The following is a 22,160-nucleotide window of genomic DNA, read 5'->3' on the forward strand; positions in this document are numbered from 1 at the left end:
AAAAAACTTGCAATTGTGGTAACAACTGATGCTATAAGCCAGGCATGTGCAACCTTTTTCACTGGAGGGCCAAGTACGAAAGTTTGAATGATAACGCGGGCCACATAATTTTTTTCAGAAAAAAATTAGTATCATAAAACGACAATCCTATGCAGTTATAACAGTTAAAAATATATTTAATGCACTCTATGGCATACTTGTGCGACAGTTTATTGTAAAACTGCGAACAATTGTCGATGTAAGAAAAGGAACCTAAATTCAGTCAATCGTATTCAATCACGCAGCATTCTTGCATCACAAAGCGCAATATTTCTGTACATGGCGTGCGAACATTTTCATTGCTTTGATGGAAACTTCATCAAATAGTGATGGCTTGAAGGAACTTTTAACATTTTGCTGAGCAGCACGCGTGCCGCACGGAACAACCTGCTGGGCCGCGGGCCACTGGTTGCTCATGTCTGCATAGACAGCCCTTCCTAAACAACGGAGTCAAACGCTATGTGTCTGGATATTTTTATACGCATGACATCAAAGTTTTGCGCACGACGCTGAAATTATTGCGTATTGCGTGTAATACGCGACTTTTAAACATAAATAAATAAACACCTATAGAAACGTCTTTCTATTATAATATGATATAAGTTTAAAATGAACGTTTTCTATTTTACGGCGGGACCAATGCCAAGACACCTTAACTACGTTGCACAATGTGGGATATTTATATACGTTATTCAAGCGATGGTGGTATAAATGTTGGAGAAAAACGGTCGTTTTATTTAGGATGGCGCGAAGTTAGAAAATATATGGTTGCGTGTTGCGTGAGCGTACAACCGTAGATTATCTGAGTCAATCTGACTTTACTCTTTGGAGAATGAAACTTAGAAATAAATGTGGAAAGCAAGCTAGGTAAAAGGAAGCACGTATTTTATGTTTAACTTTCGACTGCCTGTTAATGCAACGCAATTTCAAAACGAAAGCAATAAAACACGCCATAACATGTTCAAGCACAGAATAAATCAAACATTTTAAAGGGCGTTACATGTTCTGTAGTTTTTGCATGTGGAATACACACGCATTGCAATTCGTACACTACATGCGACAATATTGTAAAGTAATTACACAGGTTTGCGGTTTTGAACAGATGGTTAGACAAATTACATTTTTTATTGAAATTTACATTTTGTAAAACTCTGAATCATATTTTTTTTGTTTGGAGAAACACTGAACGTGTCAAACTAAATGTCGAACACGGTGCATAATACATGTTGTATTTTGAGAGTCGGGGGTAAATTAGAATAAAACAAATGATAATATTACTTACATTATGTGCCATTTAATTCCTTGATAAAGTTTTGTGGTAATTATTAAGCGAGTAAGAGGTGTAAAACATAACATTCCTGTTATAAAACGACTGTCGTTGCTTCACCACGCGATGTTAATTAAGTTACATTCCATAATTCGTATTAGTGGAATATCACGCTTTTTTTACACTCAGGTTTTCATACGCTTCTAATAACGTGGGCGATTGGTATAGGCGGCTGAATTAAAGCGCCAGTAAATATAAAAGTGGGGGGGCTTCATAATCCGTTTGCTGCCAATTTTTGATTACTTTCGTAAAAAGACGAAACATGATTTGCTGGTTTCAAGCCTGATAAGAAATTCGTGAGGTTTGTTATGGCACGTTTTATGACTATCGTTTGGGAAGAGCTTTGCACCAACAGGGAATCGGTAGTTATATATAAAATACGTGCTTCGTTTTCCCAAGCTTGTTTTTACCGGTGTATTGCCTTCTCCGTGATGTTTTAGAAAAAAAAGAAAAAACTATAGTTGTACGCACACGTAGCGCAAAATACATTGGCCGTACATGTACAGTATTTCCCAATCGCGGCATATTTAATATCAACCGCTAAAACTGCCTTTTATAAGTAAAACCCTTACTCTAATTAAAGGTATGGTGGTCCTTTTGAGCTGCGAATATAAGTTTTGGTATCTCTTAATTTTATTGTAGTCGATTCAGATTATAAAAATACTGCTTTGTAGAATGTACTGCAAAGGTTTTTTAATCATACGGTGAAAGTCGTGATTAATTGTGTCATAACTCCTCTCTGAGAACCACTGAACGTGTCAAACTAAATGCCGACCTCGGTGCACAATATATGACTTTGTGTTGTATTTTAAGAGTCGGGGGTAGAATAGAACAAATGATATTGTTACTTGCACAATGTACCATTTGTTTTTATTGATAAACTTATGTGGTACCTTGTAAGCGGGTAGGAGGTGTATAAATCATAACATCCCTGTTATAAAACAACTGTCGTGCCCCACCACGCCCAAAGTTACATTCATTAATTCTTTCATTCAGTCAACTGTATTAAAAGAAGATCACGCTTTCTACACTAAGATTTCATGCGCTTTTAATAATGTGGGCGATTGGTATAGGCGGCTGAATTAAAGCTCCAGTAAATATAAAAGTGGGGACATCATAATCCGTTTGCTGCCAATTTTTGATTACTTCTACAAAAAGATGAAACATGATTTGCTGGTTTCAAGCCTAATAAGAAATTCGTGATACATGTTACGGCACGTTTTTATGGCTTTCGTTTGGGAAGAGCTTTGCATCAACAGGATTCCGAAAGTTATATATAAAATACGTGTTGTGGTAATTATTAAGCGAGTACGAGGTGTAAAACATAATATTCCTGTTATAAAACGACTGTCGTTGCTTCACCCCGAGATGTTAATTAAGTTACATTTAATAATTCTGTATTAGTGGAATATCACGCTTTTTACACTAAGACTTTCATGCACTTTTATGACGTGGGCGATTGGTATAAGCGGCTGGATTAAAGCGCCAGCCGCCAGTAAATATAAAAGTGGGGGGGCTTCATAATCCGTTTGCTGCCAATTTTTGATTACTTCCACAAAAAGATGAAACATGATTTGCTGGTTTCAAGCCTGATAAGAAATTCGTGATACATGTTACGGCACGTTTTATGGCTTTCGTTTGGGAAGAGCTTTGCATCAACAGGATGTCGGAAGTTATACATAAAATACGTGCTCCGTTTTACCAAGCTTTTTTAACGGTTTTATACAGCTTCTTCATGATGTTTCATAAAAAAGAAGATAAAACTATGATTATATGAATACGTAGCACACTGCAGACATATTTCGGCAAGTATAAGTTTTGAGATCTCTCATTTTGATTATAGTCGATCCAATTAAAAAAAATACTTCTTTGTAGAAAGTACTGAAAGTGTTTTTTACTCATATGGTGGAAGTCGTGAGTGATTGCTTCCTAACTCCTCTCTCTTAGGATGGTGTTTCGATAATAAACAGGATGCTGCTTAGCAACCTTTCTCTTTAAACATTTTTTTGGAAAAAGTAAACACAAGAAGAAGTGCCGAATTTCTTATATAAACCAACGATTTCATTCAAGAAATTATCATTTCTTCGGAAGATACAAAGTAAGTGATTTGTACATACGTGTAATAATGTGTACTAACTGTTGTTGCTACAGATGAACAAGTCACTATTTCTTCTCTTGCTCGTCATCGGACTTCTCGTCCTCACCGAAACAACTGATGCGTGGCGTCGTCGTCGTCGTGTCACTCGTCGTCGCCGTCGTTGGGGGGGCTGGAACCAACAAGAAGTTTCAGGTTCGTAAATCATTACTGAGCAAATTGATGTTAACGTCGTATAATTATTTGCCAAAGTAAAATAAGAATAGATGGTTCAATGCTTTATACTATGTTTGACGTAGCAAGTCGTGTAAAACAATATTCTTTCATTTTCAACCAGATCTTGAAGAAATGTCAAACACTGAACAAGAAGACATGAATGAAGAAGACATGGATGAAAACTAATTTCTTGTCGATCTATAACTAAATATAGACCAATATAATAAAATATTGAAAAACTTGCATTTGTGGTAACAAATAATGCTAAAAAGCAAAACAAAGTTACTAGACGAAATAAAGTAAATGTGAGGACTTTTTTGGAAGAAGCCCCTAAAAAGGATGAGCATAAATAATCAAAACACCTTCATAGTTAATGGCTCGCGTTGGTAAAAAGCCACTACGGCACGACAAGTCCCCAGCCAATGGTAGTGGGTTTCTACTTTAGTAAGAAACCCTTGCGGGATGTTACTGTCCACGCAGGTTAAACAAACCCCCATAGACAAAAATAATACAACGACGCACATGAACAATGTGCACAACAAGTAATACACCAACAAAAAAAACAAAAACAGTACAACGAGTGCGAAAATATAGTAGTGTGCCAAAACATAGAACAAACACAACAGCTCAATCGTATCAAAAAGGGGACACGGGAAAAATAATAATTAACGCGGATATAATCATTGAAACATCTTCAACGAAAATATGGTTCTAATCCTGAAGGATAATCATCTGCAGTGTACACCATATTGATTGTCCGACCGCAAGGAGTCGAAGCCAAAAACAATTGCGGTTGTCTCAATTAAAAAGTAAGTCGCCATGTTGGTACCGCAATACTCACGTCGTATCTTCACACAATATAACATTCGGATGTTACGCACCGCATCGATCGTTACGAAACTTCGCCAGGTTGTTACGAACCGCATTGATGATGACCTAAATCCATAACGTAGCATCACTGGCGGCGACGTCCATGCAACAACCTGATCGGTAGGGTAACTCAAAGCTGACGTAACCGCACCGAACGCAGGGTCAGGACAATGCTCTGACCCACCGGATGGACGCTGTAGCGTAATTGTGACGTGGCCATCGTCCCAATCACGCTACATAACGTTTTAATATAAAGTCAGTCACGTGTTGAAGTTTACGTCACAATACATTAAGTGGATTACTATGACATTTTTGCGCATATTATATTACGTGTTAATATTACTTGAGTATTTGTGTACCAACACAGCGTTTTCACCAAGGGATTAGGGCAATACAGAATCGCTAAAAATTTCGATCCTTGTAGACGAAGTATACAATAGAGTGTTTAACAATAAAATGGGATCCAGCAAGATGTTCGCCATATTTTCATTGCATATATTTCGTGACTTGTTTAAAAATAACTGGCAACATCAGGTCCAGCAGAATAGAGGACTGCAGCGCAGATACACACATTCAACACTCAACTCATACGTATAAACTTCAAATCTCAAACCTTGTTTCCTTTATCGGCGTCTTCTCGTCTTTGTACTTCGTCTGCAAAGGGAAGATAGTTACGCTACAGTTATACGTAATGATTACGTCACAGGCAGATATTGTACACAAGTTTATTCTACATTTAAATTTATTTTATCGTTAGAGAAACAATGATAATATACAATACCTTTTGCTTTACTTCTGCAACTTTGTTTGATGACTTTTCTGCAAAAATATAATTGTTAATTATCGGTTCATATATTATTACGTCATAATTACCTTCAGTTTTCCTTAACGCCATTGTCCGCTTGAACCTCTGTGACGTCACATACCATGACCTGCAAATGCTAACTTTTAAAAATTTCATTGCTGAAAGCAAAATATTTCTGTGACGGAATAATAAACTTACCAAGCGGGTTCTTCTGTTGCGTCATCACCGCTTTGTGACGTCACATCATCGTTGTTTCTAGAAAAGGAGCTTATGTACGTAATAATGCCAATTGTGAGTCATACCAAATCTTAGATCTTCTTGCTTCGCGCTCAATGCACAAATATAATTAGAATATGTAAGTAATGTGCCCTACGACGGAAAATGCGCATGGGGCCCCATGAAAAAAGCGTCGCGAAATGTAAGCGTACAGCGGTGGTGTGTTATTCAGCAATGACGTAACGAAGCTAGTACGAAAGCGGCGGAAAGCGAAATTGAAACTAGCGTGTCTGATTGCGACGTAACCCAACGCAACGGTTGCGATCAGAGATATTGCGTGTAACGTCGCGAGTGACGTAATAAAGAACCATCGCGATTTCAGAAACAGAATATGATAAAGAGTTATTTTAAATAATTATAATAAAGTAAAAAACGCAAGGCATAATCTTTGTACCATAATTCTTTATTATTGCATAATCTTATATAATGTATAGTTGTATATAATATTGTATATATAATAATATTATTACTGTATATTTTAATGTTATAAAGTAAACAGTATAATGTCATAATACAATAGTAATGAAAAAATACTTAACTGTAATCTTGCAGGAAGACTTATTAAATCCTTCCAACTTGTAACCTGGTGTGGAACTAACTTTATCCAAACTAAAGCGTGCTAACTCGCTTTGTGGAAGAGGCGTTTATAAGCGGAGCGATCAAGGCGGGCGTAATCAGCTGGTGCGGGGCGTCAGTCACATGTGCAATCTGACCAATCGGCTTTAAGGATTGTAGTGGGCTGATTGTTACGTCATTTCGCACTGTGACGTAACAAATTAAGTTCACAATGATTCGCGGCTACAACTGGTAGACGATGAGGAATCTGTATTACGTGGCCCAAAATGGCGCATAGTCTTCGCGTCAGTTAGACCACACTATGACGTATATGTTGCAAGTAGCATGTGTTGTACGCTTTATATTTATAACATATTAATAATAAATACGTCAGACCTCCATTATCGTTCGTCGCAACCAAAGAAACATTACTATTATTCAAACGTCTTATAATTAACCTTAACACAGAGCGTTCGCTAGTTTAACACTTACCTAACTTGACGTAAATTATCGCTTTAGACAACAGACAACGATGCTAATGGTGACGAACTATGTTTACGGCAGTTTACCTCACAAATTTTGCAGTATACGTTTCTATGATATCTTTATTAATAAAGTCGTAATACACGTGGCCTTTTTTTAGAGATCTGCTCTCTTGTTTATGTTAGAAATCTACTTCCTAATGTTTGCGAACCTACCTACACTTTAAAATTAACCATTGAGTGTTAACACAAATCAGACTGTATTACTGTGTTTCCTTGTGCAAGGCACAACGACAATGACTTCAATCAAGTGGCCAACTAACACAAATCAGACTGTATTACTGTGTTTCCTTGTGCAAGGCATAACGACAATGGCTCTAATCAAGTGGTCACTAATGTGTTGTACTATTAGTTCACAAAATTATACTAATACATTTTTAAGTAGTCTACCTACTTATACATAAAGCCATTCAAAATATAAGTAAAATATATATTTTATTTCAGAATAAAAATTTATAAATGTATAAAACGAAAAAAAATAATTGTGCACTCACATATACAATATGTACAAACACGGCGCATAAATCTAACAAGCTGCAAACAAATGCTTAGATATGGCTTTCCACATAAAGCATGGCTTATAAAACTGCATGGTCAGGTGGTTCACAGTAAGAATTCACAGTGAGGTTATAGGATGGCTTGTTCAGTAATTTACTCGAGGAAAATTGGAGTCTGTCAGGTGAGAAGGGTTAGGGGATGGACTCTGTTAATATACATGCTCTGTTAATATACATGTTAAAATGTTTAGACACCTGTGTTATAACAAGTTAACTGTTGTGGCATATAACCTTTGGTCCTTTGATACAACAAAACCAATAGAAAAGAAAATGTCAACACTGTATATTGTATAAGATAAAATGTTGAAAGGTTTTTAAATGATAGTGTGGCATCTCTTATATGGTTACAGGGGGGGGTCCAGTAAGACACAATCATATCGATTTGTAAGTTGTCTCATTAATAATGAAGTAATGTTGTAGCATTTACTCATGCAAGCACAAATGAATGTAGGCTATTGCAACACTCCCTTTAAAATTTCTCATAAAAAGGATATCTTTATAAACTTTTATTCATTTATAATAAGTTGTGTTATGCAGAAATCCGGTTAAAAAATATTTGAAGACAAAATCACCAATCTCGATATAAAAAGTTTTTGCTTGCTCAAGTAATATGAATATTTAAAAAAAAAAGCTTTTTAAATACTTAATACTCTTTCTGAAAGTTTGGTAGCTTTTAAAAGGGTAGTTATTAACAACCACCCAACCCCTTGGCTTAGTTTACCAGTTTAACAAAATTTATTTCTAATAGTAACTAATACAAATAACAGTGTTTTTCGTTACATACAACCTGATACTTCTATTCAACCACGAACAATGAAGTTCTAGTCACAACAAACATGAACAACTCTATTTTATAAGAATGAGGCCCTACTGTGTGGCATGCCATGGGACCTGGGGTTTTAGGCCAGAGTTGGGGATGGCTCATTACCCCAACCTTGTATATGCACATTTTATATGGGTGAGGTCCTGTAGCGTGGCACGGTATGGGACCTGGGTTTTAGGCCAGATTTGGTTCATTAAACTGTATATGGACATTTTTCCATATAAATCAGTTTCTGTACCATGGCATCCTATGGGACCTGGGTTTTACGCCAGAGTTTGCCCATTACCCACACACCCAGGGTCCAGGGTGCTATGGTATGGACCTCACCAGATGTTGAAGCCTGTCTCTTCCCCAATGGTTGGCGACAAAGGTTTTAACGATAAAGTTTAACCATTCTTCAATCTTTATTACCATAGTTGAAGAGACAAACTAAAGTTATTTATTGAAATAATATAATTAATAAATAGATTAGATAACTTACCCTACTTCTATGTTGTCTTGATGGATGATCTAACGTAGGGATGGATACCAACTTGTGTTTTGTCTTTTTCACTTTTACTACACCTGTATGGAGCAACGTGGGAGTTGTAGACACTGTTTTGGTATCATACATGTCAGAAAAAAATGTTTGTGCTTGAGTTTGGCATGTTTTAATGTATATTCACCAATGTAGATTCACCCCAACCACTAAAAGAGCTTCCAGCAATCCCTAAGTCTTAAGTGATTTGCTGATTTTAAAAAGATTTTGCGTTTTAATGTTTTTTTTCAAAATCAAGGCTAATCACTCAACATTAAAACACAAGAAATCATTCACCGTCTGCTCCGGACTTCTTCAAGTCTGGTAGAAATTCCTGGCTCATGGTTGGTTTCTGGTTAAGATCGGGCAACCTAGTATGTTGACTCTCTGACTTCAACTCTCTGTGTAAAAATATAAATTGTAACATCATGGCGATCATGTACCTTATTATTGGTTGCATGAACACAATGGTACGCAGGATAGAAATTAGGGGGGGGGGGGGGAAGGAGTAACACCAAAGAAAGCACTGTGAAAGGGGAGAGACTGTCCGTTTGATTGTATCCTAGGTGTGCTATTACATGTATATTGCTTCCGTAAGCTAAACTTTGGGTGTACTATAATGTTTAAGTTATTAGTGTTAAAATTCATGATACGTTATATTCAATCATAGAGCCTCTAACCTTGAGTGACAGCGTAGGCAGGCTAGCCTAAAGTTTTAAGCTAGTAATTAATTCTTCAGTATATATTGCAATGTGATATTCGACAGTAAGCCTTGAACTCAGCGCCTTTTACTCACCTGGTTGTTTTGCCTTCACTTATCAGGTGAAATGTCTGGAAAAGAAATCATAATTTAAATTATAATGCGATAATAGATAAACCTGGGTAAAAAAATGCATTGAAAAATAAAAAAAACTGTACATGGCATGGGAAATTTATTAATTTTACATATATATATTTCTTTTTTATTCCACCTTTGGTTCTCTTTTATGCTTGGGTGATTTTTCACGATTCAGTAACTCTTCAAAGTTTGTTGATTGCTTCATGTCACTGGAAAATGTATTTTCATTTATTTTCAGCAAAACAAGAGGTTATTTCCTAACATATATCTAGTAATAACAACAAGGACTAATATATTAAACAATTGATTATTTATTACAACCAGCCCTATTTACTGCTCAAAAATCCCAGTTTTAAGAAATATTTTGACAATATTTTGGGGAATTTTTCCACAATTTTACATTGGTCTTAAGTATTTGAAAAGTTAAAGTAAAGGTTACTAATGGGTTATCTATAGGGATGTGCGGAGCGGTGTCCGAATTTGCAGGCTTGTGCCTGATTGTCTGCTTTATTAAAGCTCGGCACTCGGCGGAAAATTGGGCTGATTGCTCAGCCTTATGCTATTGTATTAATGCTGAATGCGAAAACAAAAAATAAAAAAGTGAAGTAAATAAAAGATAGAGATTAGGCACTACTTGTTTATATTATCAAGTTAAAACAATCTTACCTCTTATAAGAATCATTAGAATATTGGTCGCTGTTCGTCAGGAAACTTTTTTCTTCTTTCTTGAAATTTGAATGCAATCCACTCGCCCCTACAAACATTAAACATCAGTTTTAATATTATAATATCACCCACTAGTACAGTTTTTGACCCAAACATTGCTTCTCATTTAATATTGCTGGGTAGCCTATTACAATTTTTAAGAAATCTGCATAGCTGAAAATACTGCATATACAGCATCCACCACAATGCACATCTCCCATGTTCCACAACTATTAGTTTAACTGTATTTTGAAATGTCATTCAAGATTTTTTGCAAAATTTAAAAACAGACACCTGTGGTTTGTAGCAACAGCAAATATAGTACTGTGGGCTGTGGGGTAAGATTGAACATGTTAGCACCCAAACCCCATATTTCTGGATTGTCTTTTTATCAATTAACACCCCTTTTTTTAGAGTCGTGATTATAATTCTGTTAATATTCTTTGTTTACTACCAAATGAGACGAGATGAGAACATAAAACATGGGCTCTCTTACGGTAAGCCTTACTATATCTATATGTATATATCATAAGTTTCATAATCCACCCACCAGGTGAGGTTAGTGACAATGGAAGGTTAGGTCCGGATGTTGCGGTGTTGGACTTCTTGATTGCAGGATGAGTGATGGATGTTGTTCCGGACATGCTCATCATCATCTTCTCAAAGTGGGAGGTTTTATCCGGGTACATATTCCTGTCAAATGATCCCTGTGGAGAGGGTGGGGTCATAGAAGTGTTTGTGAGGTTTGAAGGTGGTGGCGCATCTAGGGGTGGAGGTTCACCACCTCCTTTTTTGTAAAAGAAAAACATTTCTTTTTAACAATTTATATAGACCTGACTTTGTTTTAATTAAGTTAAAAAAAAATTTAAAATATAAATGCTGGCAACATTTATACTAACATATGCGATACAATGGGGGTGTGCAAAAAAGGGACTTCAGAAAAAACTTTTCGAAAATAATAAAATTGTTACCAAACTTACTTGTGAGGTGGAGTTTTCATTTTTTTTAATCGTAGTTAGGGTGCTGGTCTTTTTTATTCTATCTGAACCCCTGTAATAATTATTAAAATATAAATAAATGAATCTGTATACAAACATATGCCATATTCAAAGAATTAAATATTTAAGTTTTCGTGGTCTATATAATAATTAAAACAAATGGGATTTTTGACATTCTAACTTAACAATAATGGCACCTCTAGTGTTAAACCCATGATCATTGTCCTTGAATAAGAATATGCAATTATAATCATGTTTCTGCTTGTAAATAATCAAATAACAAGTGTTTAAAATTCATTCCCAATGCATATAAAGAAGAAAACAGTTGAATTATTGTAAAGAAGAAGTGAATTAACAGTTTCTGTTCCTTTTTTTACCCAACATAACAATTATATTTACATGTATGTTAGCTATGCATATTAGCTTGTAGTTTTTTCCAAACTCACTTAAAAGCTGGAGGCCCAGATGAAGCATTGGTCTGTTTAATCTGTTGTATATGAGGCGTTGTGTTTGAACTTAGCAATAACATTGAATCAGGTGTGGAATTCTTGGATGTCGTGTGTATAGGTGGGATGGTAGATTTGGTTGGTGTGTCAGCGATATGAACGGATTTTTTTGGTGAATTATGTTTCGTTTCGCTGGCAACAGTTGGTTGTTTTCGCTCGCTTGTATTTTCTGCCGTTTTCTCTGGATTTGAGTTTTTAGTTTTTCCACCCGAAGCTTTTTCTGATTTCTTTTTACTCTGGCTTTCATCTGTTTCCGATTTATTTGATGTTCTCTTGCTTGGAGGTGTTTTCAAGATCCCGTTTTGAGCGGTTTTAACCTGGTTGTGCTTCAGTTAAATCCTGTTTCGTTGAGGATGATTTTTTTTCGTGAGAATTTGAAGAATTTTTTGTTTTTTGTTGAGAATTAGACGAGACTTCTTCTTGAGTCGTTTTCTTCGAAGAATCGGTCTTAGTTTGTGAAAGTGGTTTCTTTTCCTAATAAAATATTTGCCAGCGTTACATGCATAGAATAAGATCCTATACCAAAAAGGCTAGATGTGGTTCTAACTTATATATGGCTTACAGATAGCCTTCGGAACCACATACATTTCTACCACAAGAGCTAATTATTTAGAAATTGATAAAAAAATAATTTAAAAAGTATAATTTTAAAGGAGAAGTTTCTAAAAATGTTGTGTGACACACAGAGTGTGCAAACAACCAACATAAAACACTTATTTCCCCAGATGTACAATGCGCTCAAACTAGTTTAACCTCTCCGTACACACAAGACACAACATCTATAAAGTAATAAGGTCTTAGAGAGTAAAGTAAGAATCTGGGAAATGACTCAAAGAAACAACAACAAAAACCCTTTTATAACCTTTTCTGTATCTTTTCTTTGCTTCTTGTTCTCCACAGGAGGGGTTGTAGCTGGTGGTTTGTTCGATGTTTTCTTAACTGACGAGATTTCCTGTTTGGATGGGGAGTTTACCTGGAAACCAATATAATAACGTGTAATTTAAAATATAAAAATTTAACATCCAAAAAATACAGAAAAAATACTTTTTGATTGAAAAAATATTTTAAATGAAAAAATGTATTTATTTCAGTAATATTTTATTGAGCAATACTCTGTTAGGTGCAAATGCGATATAACAACATTTTATTTACCAGAGAAAATTTCTCACAATACATTATGCCTGGTAGCAACAGCAGCATTAGAATAACTTACATTTTTGTCATGTTTCTTAGCAGCCGGTAAATTAGAATCAACATTTTCTGCCGCCATTTCCTGGGAATATATTATTTTAAATTTCCCAAGTTAAAATATAATTCCCTAACCCATACCGCAGCACCATGGATTAGTGGTTAAGCGCTTGCCTCCTAACCACACAATACCCAGTTTGATGTTTGACACTAAAAGCCATATGTGGGCATATTAATTGCTCCAGACCAATAGTCACTCGGGTTATAGCATCCCCGAAGGCAGGGTAATGAGCCTATGGCCCAAGTCTCTCGTGCCGTGGCGTAGAATAAAAATTCAATCTTTAAAAACCTAAACCTAGGTTTCAACAGCTTGAAATAATGCTCACCTTGCTTTTTTTCTTTCTTCTCTCTTGTTCCCTTTTTTCTAATGCTTCCTTGCGAGAGAGAGCATTATGTGCATTGTCCTTCATGATTCGAGCACGCAACTCAGGTATAACCTTTCATGGGTCAATCAATTAGAACAAACATAGTGAATTATGTTATACTAGTTCTTATTACTTAAAAATCCTATAACGTGTTTTATAGAAGAATTAAATTTAATCTATTAAGACAATTGTAATACATTAACATTGAGTGCATCGGTTAGCTAGTCTTTTAATGTGCCTTGGGTGGCATAACTTATATCTACAACCTCTTCTCAAAATGCATGGAAAGCTGTGATAATTAGACGCACATTCTTAGGTAAAATATCTCAATTATTGGTTGTAATGTTTACTGATTAATGCAGTGCAGAAAATTCTAGGGTTGGCCTGTCCAACCCCAGTTTGGCGCCTATGGTTTTAAACAATAATATTTCCACCTTTTCTTCAAAACCTTCTTTCTTGAAAAACTCGTGTCGAAGTAAAAGTGAAGAAGATGGCCGATCGTTCGGATCAAGTCGTAAACATTGCTGTAAATATAAGATATCTATGTTGATTCCAATACACTTTGGGTATAATTGCACCATGTGTTTCTGGTGTATAATAAGACACCCATGTTATAACTTGACAGTGAGCATGAGATGTATGAATACACCATGTGTGACTGGTGTATAAGAAGACACCCATGTTGTAACAGTGTGCATGAGGTACATTACCTACCTTCATCAAATCTAGAACTTCAGATGAAAATTTTGGAAATCTTCGTTCTAGAGGTTCGATGTCGCGAACATCTGGTAGTCTCATACCAGCAAACAAGGGATTGCGTTGAAATATTTCTCGGTGACGAGGACACAGGTTGCCTGGATGTCGAGATTATGGTTAAAAAAGGAATATTCTATTTGGCAACCATAGTGTATAACTTGTAATGAAGTAGGGTGGGGTCAGATGAAATATGTTTTATTCTTTTATCTTGGTGGTAAACTATTTGGTAGTAAACAAAGAATATAATGATTCTGTTTGTTATTAATAGGCAGTTATGAAATATATAAAGAAGAAAACATTTATCTGAAAAAGTAAAGAAATGCAGAAGTTAAGCCCATGATTTAATACTTTAATTTTATTATATCCCGATGGCCTGACAAAGCCTTGCTGTACAGACGAAACATTTTAAAAATAAAATTAACGTTCTTATACCCCCCAAATTTTACATTACAGTATGCCTGGTAACAAACAAAATATTAATACTTGTGTTTTTTAACTAGTCCATTACACAAATGTTCAACTAAAACACTTTTCCATCTTTAAGTTACACCCCTGAAGTTTTTTATAAAATGAACAAAATAAAATTTAGTTGCAAACAAAATATTGAGCAGAATATAAGTTGCAAGCAGTTATTTCATGCTTGGTTACAGCAAAACAAAAAAAAGTGAAATAAATCGAAGCAACATGCAGAAGAACATTTGATAATAGAGGTCTGTTTACAACGTTGGTAACAATCTAAAGCGAGTGAAAGACAATATAGCATTGTGTGGGCCATTGTGTGCGATTGTGACATAAAACAAAAGTAATCCATGAAAGGAAATGTGTTGAGAAACAATGTCTGTGGAGTCACATCTACAAAAGTACCTCCCACGACAGTAGTCGAGGTATATATTTTTGTATCTGCCAACTACAAGGTTTTTTCAAATATATTAGTCATGTCATGGGCATAACATTAGCGGTGCATGGGTGATGTATCACCCAAACATTTTAAACAGGAGTGACAAAATATATTTTAAAATCCCAATTATAATTTTAAAACTTCTTTTCACTTGTTTTAAGGTGTCTATACGAACAAGCAGATCCAAAGTATATTGTATTCACCACATTAATCAACGAGGTTCCCTATGTTTGGCAACTATTAGTGTAACTGTAATTTAAATGTAATGCATTTTTTTTAATTTGTTAGTTTTGGCATTTTTTTTTAATATGTTAGTTGGTAGTACATTATGTTGTAATATCACAGTTTCTTAAACTGACACACTGGTGTGTAATTTAAGAGGCATATCATTAAAAATGTCATTGGTAGGCATGCCATTTGTATGTCATTAAAAAGTTAAAAACTATACTACAAAACTACTACAAGTACAAATCTTTTATGAAAATGTTTCTGCATCAGCTTGTATTGTGCAAAATTGTAAAACACGAGTTTTTTTTATAATTTCACCGAATCCAAAATCCTATATTTTAACATTTTTATCCAAAATCCTACATTTTATCATTTTTATTCTAAATCCTATATTTTATAATTTTTATTCCAACTCCTATATTTTATAATTTTCATTCTAAATCCTACACAGATCCTGGGGGCCCAAGTGTTCTGTTTCCCCTAACAAACAAAAGCACCCATTTCTACACTTACCAAAGCATTTGATAATATGGTAAAGTTGATCAATGTCAGAATCACCGGGAAATAAAGGGTCACCCGTGAGCATCTCAGTAATTAGGCAACCCACTGCCCAAATGTCCACAGCTCTGTTACAGCAGGCATGCAAAATGAAGTTAGGAAGATACATGCAATAAATTAAACATGCTATGAACAGAATGAAACTAAAAAACAGAATAAATGGTTTTTATATCAAATAAAACTATCTAAACTAATTGTACTTATGCAAATGAAATAATAAAAAAGAGGTTTCTATAAATAAAAGGATATAAAGAAAATAAATATAAAAACATATCTTAAAAGAATGAAAATAGAACATAGTGTCTAACTGCACATTATAATACATAAAATTCGGACAAAAAAAAAACTCAAGAAAATTCCTTTTTGCTGTATATCCAACAATTACTCATGTGCTTACTTACCACTACACTTACTAACACTAAGTTATAAACTTTTTATTTACCTATTCGAAACAAAATCCTTACCTACGCATTTTAAAATCCTGTTCAGTTGATCTATGTCTGACTTTCCAGGAAATATTGGATCCCCTTGCAGCATCTCACCAACCAAACATCCAACTGCCCAGATATCCACCGCTCTACTAACAAACATTCTTACCATCTTACCCTCATGCGCAATGTCGGTAAGCTAACTCAGCCGTAACAAAAACTATATCTCTGCTTAAGGCTAAGCAACAATACAACTATATTTAACGTTGGTAAATTAAAACAGCAACAAAGTCTGGATCACTTTTTAAAAACAGCAACAAAAACTGGATCACTAAAACAAAAACTGGACTACTTTTTAAGCTATCAGTAAAACTAAACTTGTATGATCTTGATTACGTTCAATACTGCATAGCGTACTAGCAATGTCTTTCCTTTCTTTTCTTAATATGACGATTTGTTTAGCATGCAATTCTTTCTTAGTAATTAAATACAAATGCAGTACCACTACAATATGAACTACTATATATATATATATATATATCTATATATATTATCTATATAACTAATTTCATGTATATGAAAGTAAATAATATGAAACTAATATAAATAGAATGGATTCACTATACCAACTATTCAACTAACCCCTACTACACTGGGGTAATGGACCAACTCTGGCCTACATTCTATGTCTCCTGGAAGCCATAATCTAAAGTACAAACTGGTACGCAGCAATACCTTTTGACAATGAATCAAATCACTACGTTCCGTTAGGTTTGGGGTTGCTTTAATGCTTTTCTGCGACTTGATTGGTATGGTGCTTGGACAATGGACATGCATTTTGTTGCAACCAAAGTGTAACAGAGCGATTTGATTGAATAAAAGCAGAAGGCTACGTTCTACGTATCAGTTTGTCCTTGGTGTTAGTTTAATAAATTAAAAGACTTTGTGTTTTAAAATATTCATATAAATATATCAATATACTATTTTAAAAATATGTCCCTGGCAATATACCCAGCTACCCAAACCTAATTCCATACGACCCAACATTTAAAAATAAATCTGGACTTCCTACCTTCCATATTTGGTGTCTCCGACCAACAGCTCGGGCGCACGATACCACCTAGTGGCCACATAATCCGTATAAACCTCACCAGGAGCAGCTAATGTCCGAGCAAAACCAAAGTCACATAGTTTGATGACCCCTGATCGTGAGTTTAAAATATTTTCAGGTTTGATATCCCTGTGTATGATCTGTAAGATTATAATATAAGAAAATCAAGATTACATATAATATAATATATAGATTATATATAATTATTAACTACTATTAATTTTTTATCTCAACTTTTTAAAACAATGTTTAAATGATAAGATAGTTTAACCGATTTAGTGGTAGATGATTTATTAAAAAAACACTTTATAATTCCTAGGCCTACTTTTCAAATTGGTTTATATGCAATGGGTTTCTTTAGTTGTTACTGGGTCAACCATGTAAAAATGCAGTTACTCATAATATTTACAGAAAACCTCATTGATTTATGTAGCAACGTTTCGCATATGATATGGCCCCTTAAGTATTATCTTTAATTCTTTATTAAACTTTGCATTTTAACAAAGGCAGAGGAAATACACTTACATTATGGCTGTGACAGAATTCTACTCCTCTAAGAACTTGCCACAGAATTTTTCGAACTGTCATCTCGTTTAATCCGTTAGGATATTTCTCAAGGTCATCCAGCACCGTGTGGTCGACAAATTCAAAGACGAGATAAAGACGCTTACGTCGACGGAAAACTTCAATTAAGTTGACGAGGTTTTCGTGATGGAGTTTCTGCATAAAGCGAAGGAAAAATTACATATGTTGATAAACTTAATATGTACATGCGTGTAAATCTGAAATTTGTTTTTTTCTAAACAGCACATATTGAATATATAAATGAATGAATAAACGTATCTTGCTTTAACCTCCCGTGGCTAGAAAACAATAGTCGCTATAACACGGATAATTTGTTTCATACACCTCATGCCAGATGTACCAAGTATCTAACTGTATGGGTGAATGTTTTTCTGTATGGCTGATAATTCAGCAAAACTTATTAATGACTACTGGGTTGGAGCAATTGCCGCTAAGTGTCTTGCCCAAGGAAATGACACGTACACCCCACAATGGAAGCAGCGATAAGCCTTGAACCTGTAATCTCTGGGTTAGCGAGGCAGACATGCGAACCATTTTTACATGTGGGCACAGTAAAGTGAACGTTTTAAAGGGGGAAAAAAACAAATGGGCACTATTTAATTCAGTGGTTATTACCTATTAAATTTACCTTAAAGTTACACCAAGTACAAACTAATAGGCAATGTTTAATTTGGTGTTTACTGTGCCAAACTTACTGTCAGCACTCACTCTGCAGAACATGGCATTTCCTGACGAAATCTCATGCATGCAAGATGGTATTTTTATGAGCACGAATAATTGCCAAATTTAAAAACTAAAATGCGCACATTTCCGTGTAACACTAAAAGAAGGGAAAGGAAAAAGAGGGAAAATCATTTTAAGGGGTAAAATTAGATGAAAGTTGATTTTCAAAAGCAAAAGTAGAATAAGTTGATTAAAAACAACAACTCACTCTCAACATTCGAACTTCACGCATCGCAATCTTTTTCACCATCTTGTCATCTTCACTTTCCAGAAACTTCTTAATGGCAACAATTTGCCCACTTTCCTTATGTTTACATTTCATAACCATCCCATAGGAGCCTTCACCCACCATGCCCAGGTTGTCATATTTCTCCATTTATGACAAAGTATCATTAAGTTTGAGATTCTATTTTATAAATCCATAATTGAAATCTGCAAATTCTATGTAACGTGAGTGAATATTGGGTTATATTGATTGCAATTTAAACTACGACCTTTAAAACGCGGAATATTCAAATATTCTCTGCCAAAAAACGTACCTATTTACAGTTTAAAATATCGAATAAGGTTTAAAATTTACTTTCCGAGTATACATCGGATACCATATGACAATGAATAAACATTAATTTGGTCTGAACAAAATAAATCAAATAAGAAAAACGAACTTTAAAGAAAACTAAACAAAACGTAAACACGAAATAATCCTAACCTTGCTCCATGCTGCACCTTGCGGAATATTTGTCGCAAGACAAAATCAGCTGATTTGTGACAGATAAAATATATGGAAACATCGTGTATTAATAAAGATTACGTTTATTTCTGTTAAATTACATTTTTCTTAAATTGAACCTACACCTAAGTTAAATTGAGAGGAATTGGTAGCTCAATGAATTTGTAAGCAACTCTTTATTAATATTTTCGCGTAAAGTTTTGAATTGACATATGTGATTAAATGACAGTAGGCTATATTATGAATGAATAAATGAACGAATGCAACTTACGTTATCTTCGTGTGGCCGGATAACGACAGTCGTTGCAACACGGGTGTTCATACACCTCGTGCCAGCCTACGAGTTACCATGTATGTTACTTTGTGGGTGATTATTTTTAGGGAAGATTTTTTCATTTTTTTTTCATGTATGGCTGATAATTTGGAAAACCCATTAGTGACCACTGGGTTGGAGCAATTGCCGTTAAGTGCCTGCCCCAGGACACATACGCCCACAATGCCAGCACTGCCAAACCAGGGGTTAAACTTCTTAAACTTATGACACATCTCTAGTTTAATCCGTCCCACTCATTTCTGTCGCTGGTTTGCTACACTGCAACTATAATTTTAAGTTATATCAATAATACCTCGCGAATATATTAACTTGTTTCCTGGCCTGTTGTCTGGTTGTGGTACAAGTTTACAGTAAATTTAACAAAAAAGCAGTGCTCTATTTATAAATGGACTTATATACAATTGTGTAAGGTAGGGTATAGTAGGATGGAGAAAGATGGGACACGATTTTATTCTATATCTATATTATCGTCCAATTTAATAGTAACCAAAGAACATTCAGTCTTCTAAAACGTTATCCTCACGACTCCCATAGACCATTGTTAATTGTTCAAAACATGACCAGGAAATTTGTATATATGTGCTAACAGTGTTCCGCCTCCCCCACCCTTTAGCTTTTACTTCAAATGTTCTCGAAATCGTGTTTATATTTTATCACCGAAATATTTAATATTTATTATAAACAATAAAAACAAATGTAAACAAAGACATAATGCCATGGTTGAATTTATTTCTGATTGATATTAAATCGTGCACGTGAATGACATTTATCAATTATTCAACCTAAGGTGGCCATCTTCTCTTCATTGATTGTCATCTTTAGCTAAAATCAAGAAAACATTTGTAAAACAGTCATACGTTGTAAAAAATATTTAATTCATTGAAAGAACTCGGTAATTGTATATACTATTATGAAATAATTTCTATTTACCAGGCATTGCATTATAATAGGTGTCATCTTTGGGCATCCCATCATAATATGAGTCGCGATCAAGTTCTAAATCACCTTTGATATCTCTAACTGAAAAATAAAATATGTTTTAGTTTAATTGAAACATGTCTTTTTACCGCATCTTTATTCTATGTATAGTAGGGTGGGGGAAGATGGGACACTTTGTCAGATGAGACCTTTTTTATTTTAATTTTTCGGACCCTCATTTAATGATAATCAGGAAAATAAGGGTACAGAATTATTCATGGCGAAGGAACTAGCACAGCCTGTTAAATTCGGTAGGGTAACTACAAGTTGCAGAATACTGCTAATGTAAATATATTTCGATTTAGTGTCCCATCTTCCCCCACATTGGAGTTTTGTATGTTTTCATTGCCAAACTTTAAAAGTTTTTTTTTAATTTAGTAATTTGTACCTCAGGGGTAATTCAACTATAAGATACTGATATAATTTAAAGATAATATTTTGATAATATATTTGAAATTTGGTCATTTGCCATTGGTGATAATTTATGAGAAATAGCTTGTGCCAAATACCCTATTTGTAGCAAGGAAAAATAAAAACTTTATCAATAGTTATAATCAATTTTCTGTTATTACAAGTTCATATACATTTCTAGGATACAATATTTGTTCATTGATGTTCGAACAATACCCATTGTTGTTCAAACAATACCAATTGTTATGCAATAATATAATGTATAGGTAACATGTTAAAAACTATAGCAGTAGGGCAAGAAAAAGAATGTTTAGACTTAATTTTCAAAGCGTACAGTATAATTTCGTGTTATTTACGTATATTCCTATTTATAAATACACTTAATAATCAAAATTAACAATGATTTTAAACTGTCCCATCTTATCCTGTGTGTTTTCGAATTAGTAAAATTTCACTTGTGCTGATCGGTAAATAACTCCTCGTGTGTTTTATTAAATTGTTATCAATTTATGATTATATTATATATTATATTTTATTAAATTGTTATCAATGAATGATAGTATTAATGGTATTACCCAATAATCATCATCTTTTTGGATTTTGGAAAATTTTGGCAATATGTGCTTAAGAGATCCATCTTCCCCCATTGTACTACATAATTAATTATTTTCTCCGTTTGTTATTTTAAAATAATTCACATTTAACTGAATGGCTTCAATTAAAAAACAACGACCGTCATTGCCCGCCACAAAATAAACGGATGTTATTTGGTGATTTTGTGTTTGTTTATATACTTACGATTTTGCTTCTGGCTTTCTGTGTTCCAGTTACGACGACGACGCCCCCACCCACCGTGGGTTGTATCTGTGAGGACGAGAAGTCCGACAAGGAGCAACATTAGAAGTGCTGACTTATTCATCTGTAAAACAAAACAAATATATATAAAGCACCAAAAATATTTACGTAGCTTAAAATAAACTACATGCAATTCGATTGCAAGTAATATCAGAAAAGTTGCCAAACTCTGATGTTGCTTGAAATAAACAAGGCCCTTATATATTTTTAACGTGCGAACTATTCTGATATACTACTTCCTCTATGCAAGACAATGCACAATCCCTTAATGTTCCTCGTGATT

The 22,160-nt window shown here is 34.5% G+C and overlaps 2 protein-coding genes and 2 long non-coding RNA genes across 4 annotated transcripts in view; 2 read left to right on the forward strand and 2 right to left on the reverse strand.

Annotated features, from left to right (window-relative positions):
• Positions 1 to 22,160, forward strand: part of LOC108949985 — a 436,537-nt gene that overhangs the window by 133,887 nt on the left and 280,490 nt on the right. The gene's annotated exons all lie outside the window — the stretch shown is intronic.
• On the forward strand, positions 3,374 to 3,920 carry LOC100177082. Its single transcript, XR_182146.4, has 3 exons — positions 3,374 to 3,464; positions 3,518 to 3,656; positions 3,799 to 3,920. It is a non-coding gene; the product is annotated as an uncharacterized LOC100177082 (long non-coding RNA).
• Positions 11,774 to 19,190, reverse strand: LOC100179468 (cyclin-dependent kinase-like 2). The gene is made up of 10 exons (XM_026837117.1): positions 18,778 to 19,190; positions 17,787 to 17,981; positions 17,223 to 17,401; positions 15,678 to 15,790; positions 13,997 to 14,136; positions 13,717 to 13,806; positions 13,244 to 13,354; positions 12,883 to 12,942; positions 12,532 to 12,642; positions 11,774 to 12,143 (listed from the first exon to the last, which is right to left on the reverse strand). The coding sequence occupies exons 1-10, from the start codon at positions 18,943 to 18,945 to the stop codon at positions 11,982 to 11,984; spliced, it is 1,329 nt and encodes a 442-aa protein (XP_026692918.1). The 5' UTR covers positions 18,946 to 19,190; the 3' UTR covers positions 11,774 to 11,981.
• LOC100184922 lies at positions 20,343 to 22,034 on the reverse strand. Its single transcript, XR_182147.2, has 3 exons — positions 21,821 to 22,034; positions 20,564 to 20,653; positions 20,343 to 20,455 (listed from the first exon to the last, which is right to left on the reverse strand). It is a non-coding gene; the product is annotated as an uncharacterized LOC100184922 (long non-coding RNA).

The sequence above is a fragment of the Ciona intestinalis genome, chromosome 12, assembly GCF_000224145.3.
Source record: "Ciona intestinalis chromosome 12, KH, whole genome shotgun sequence".
Taxonomy (NCBI): domain Eukaryota; kingdom Metazoa; phylum Chordata; class Ascidiacea; order Phlebobranchia; family Cionidae; genus Ciona; species Ciona intestinalis.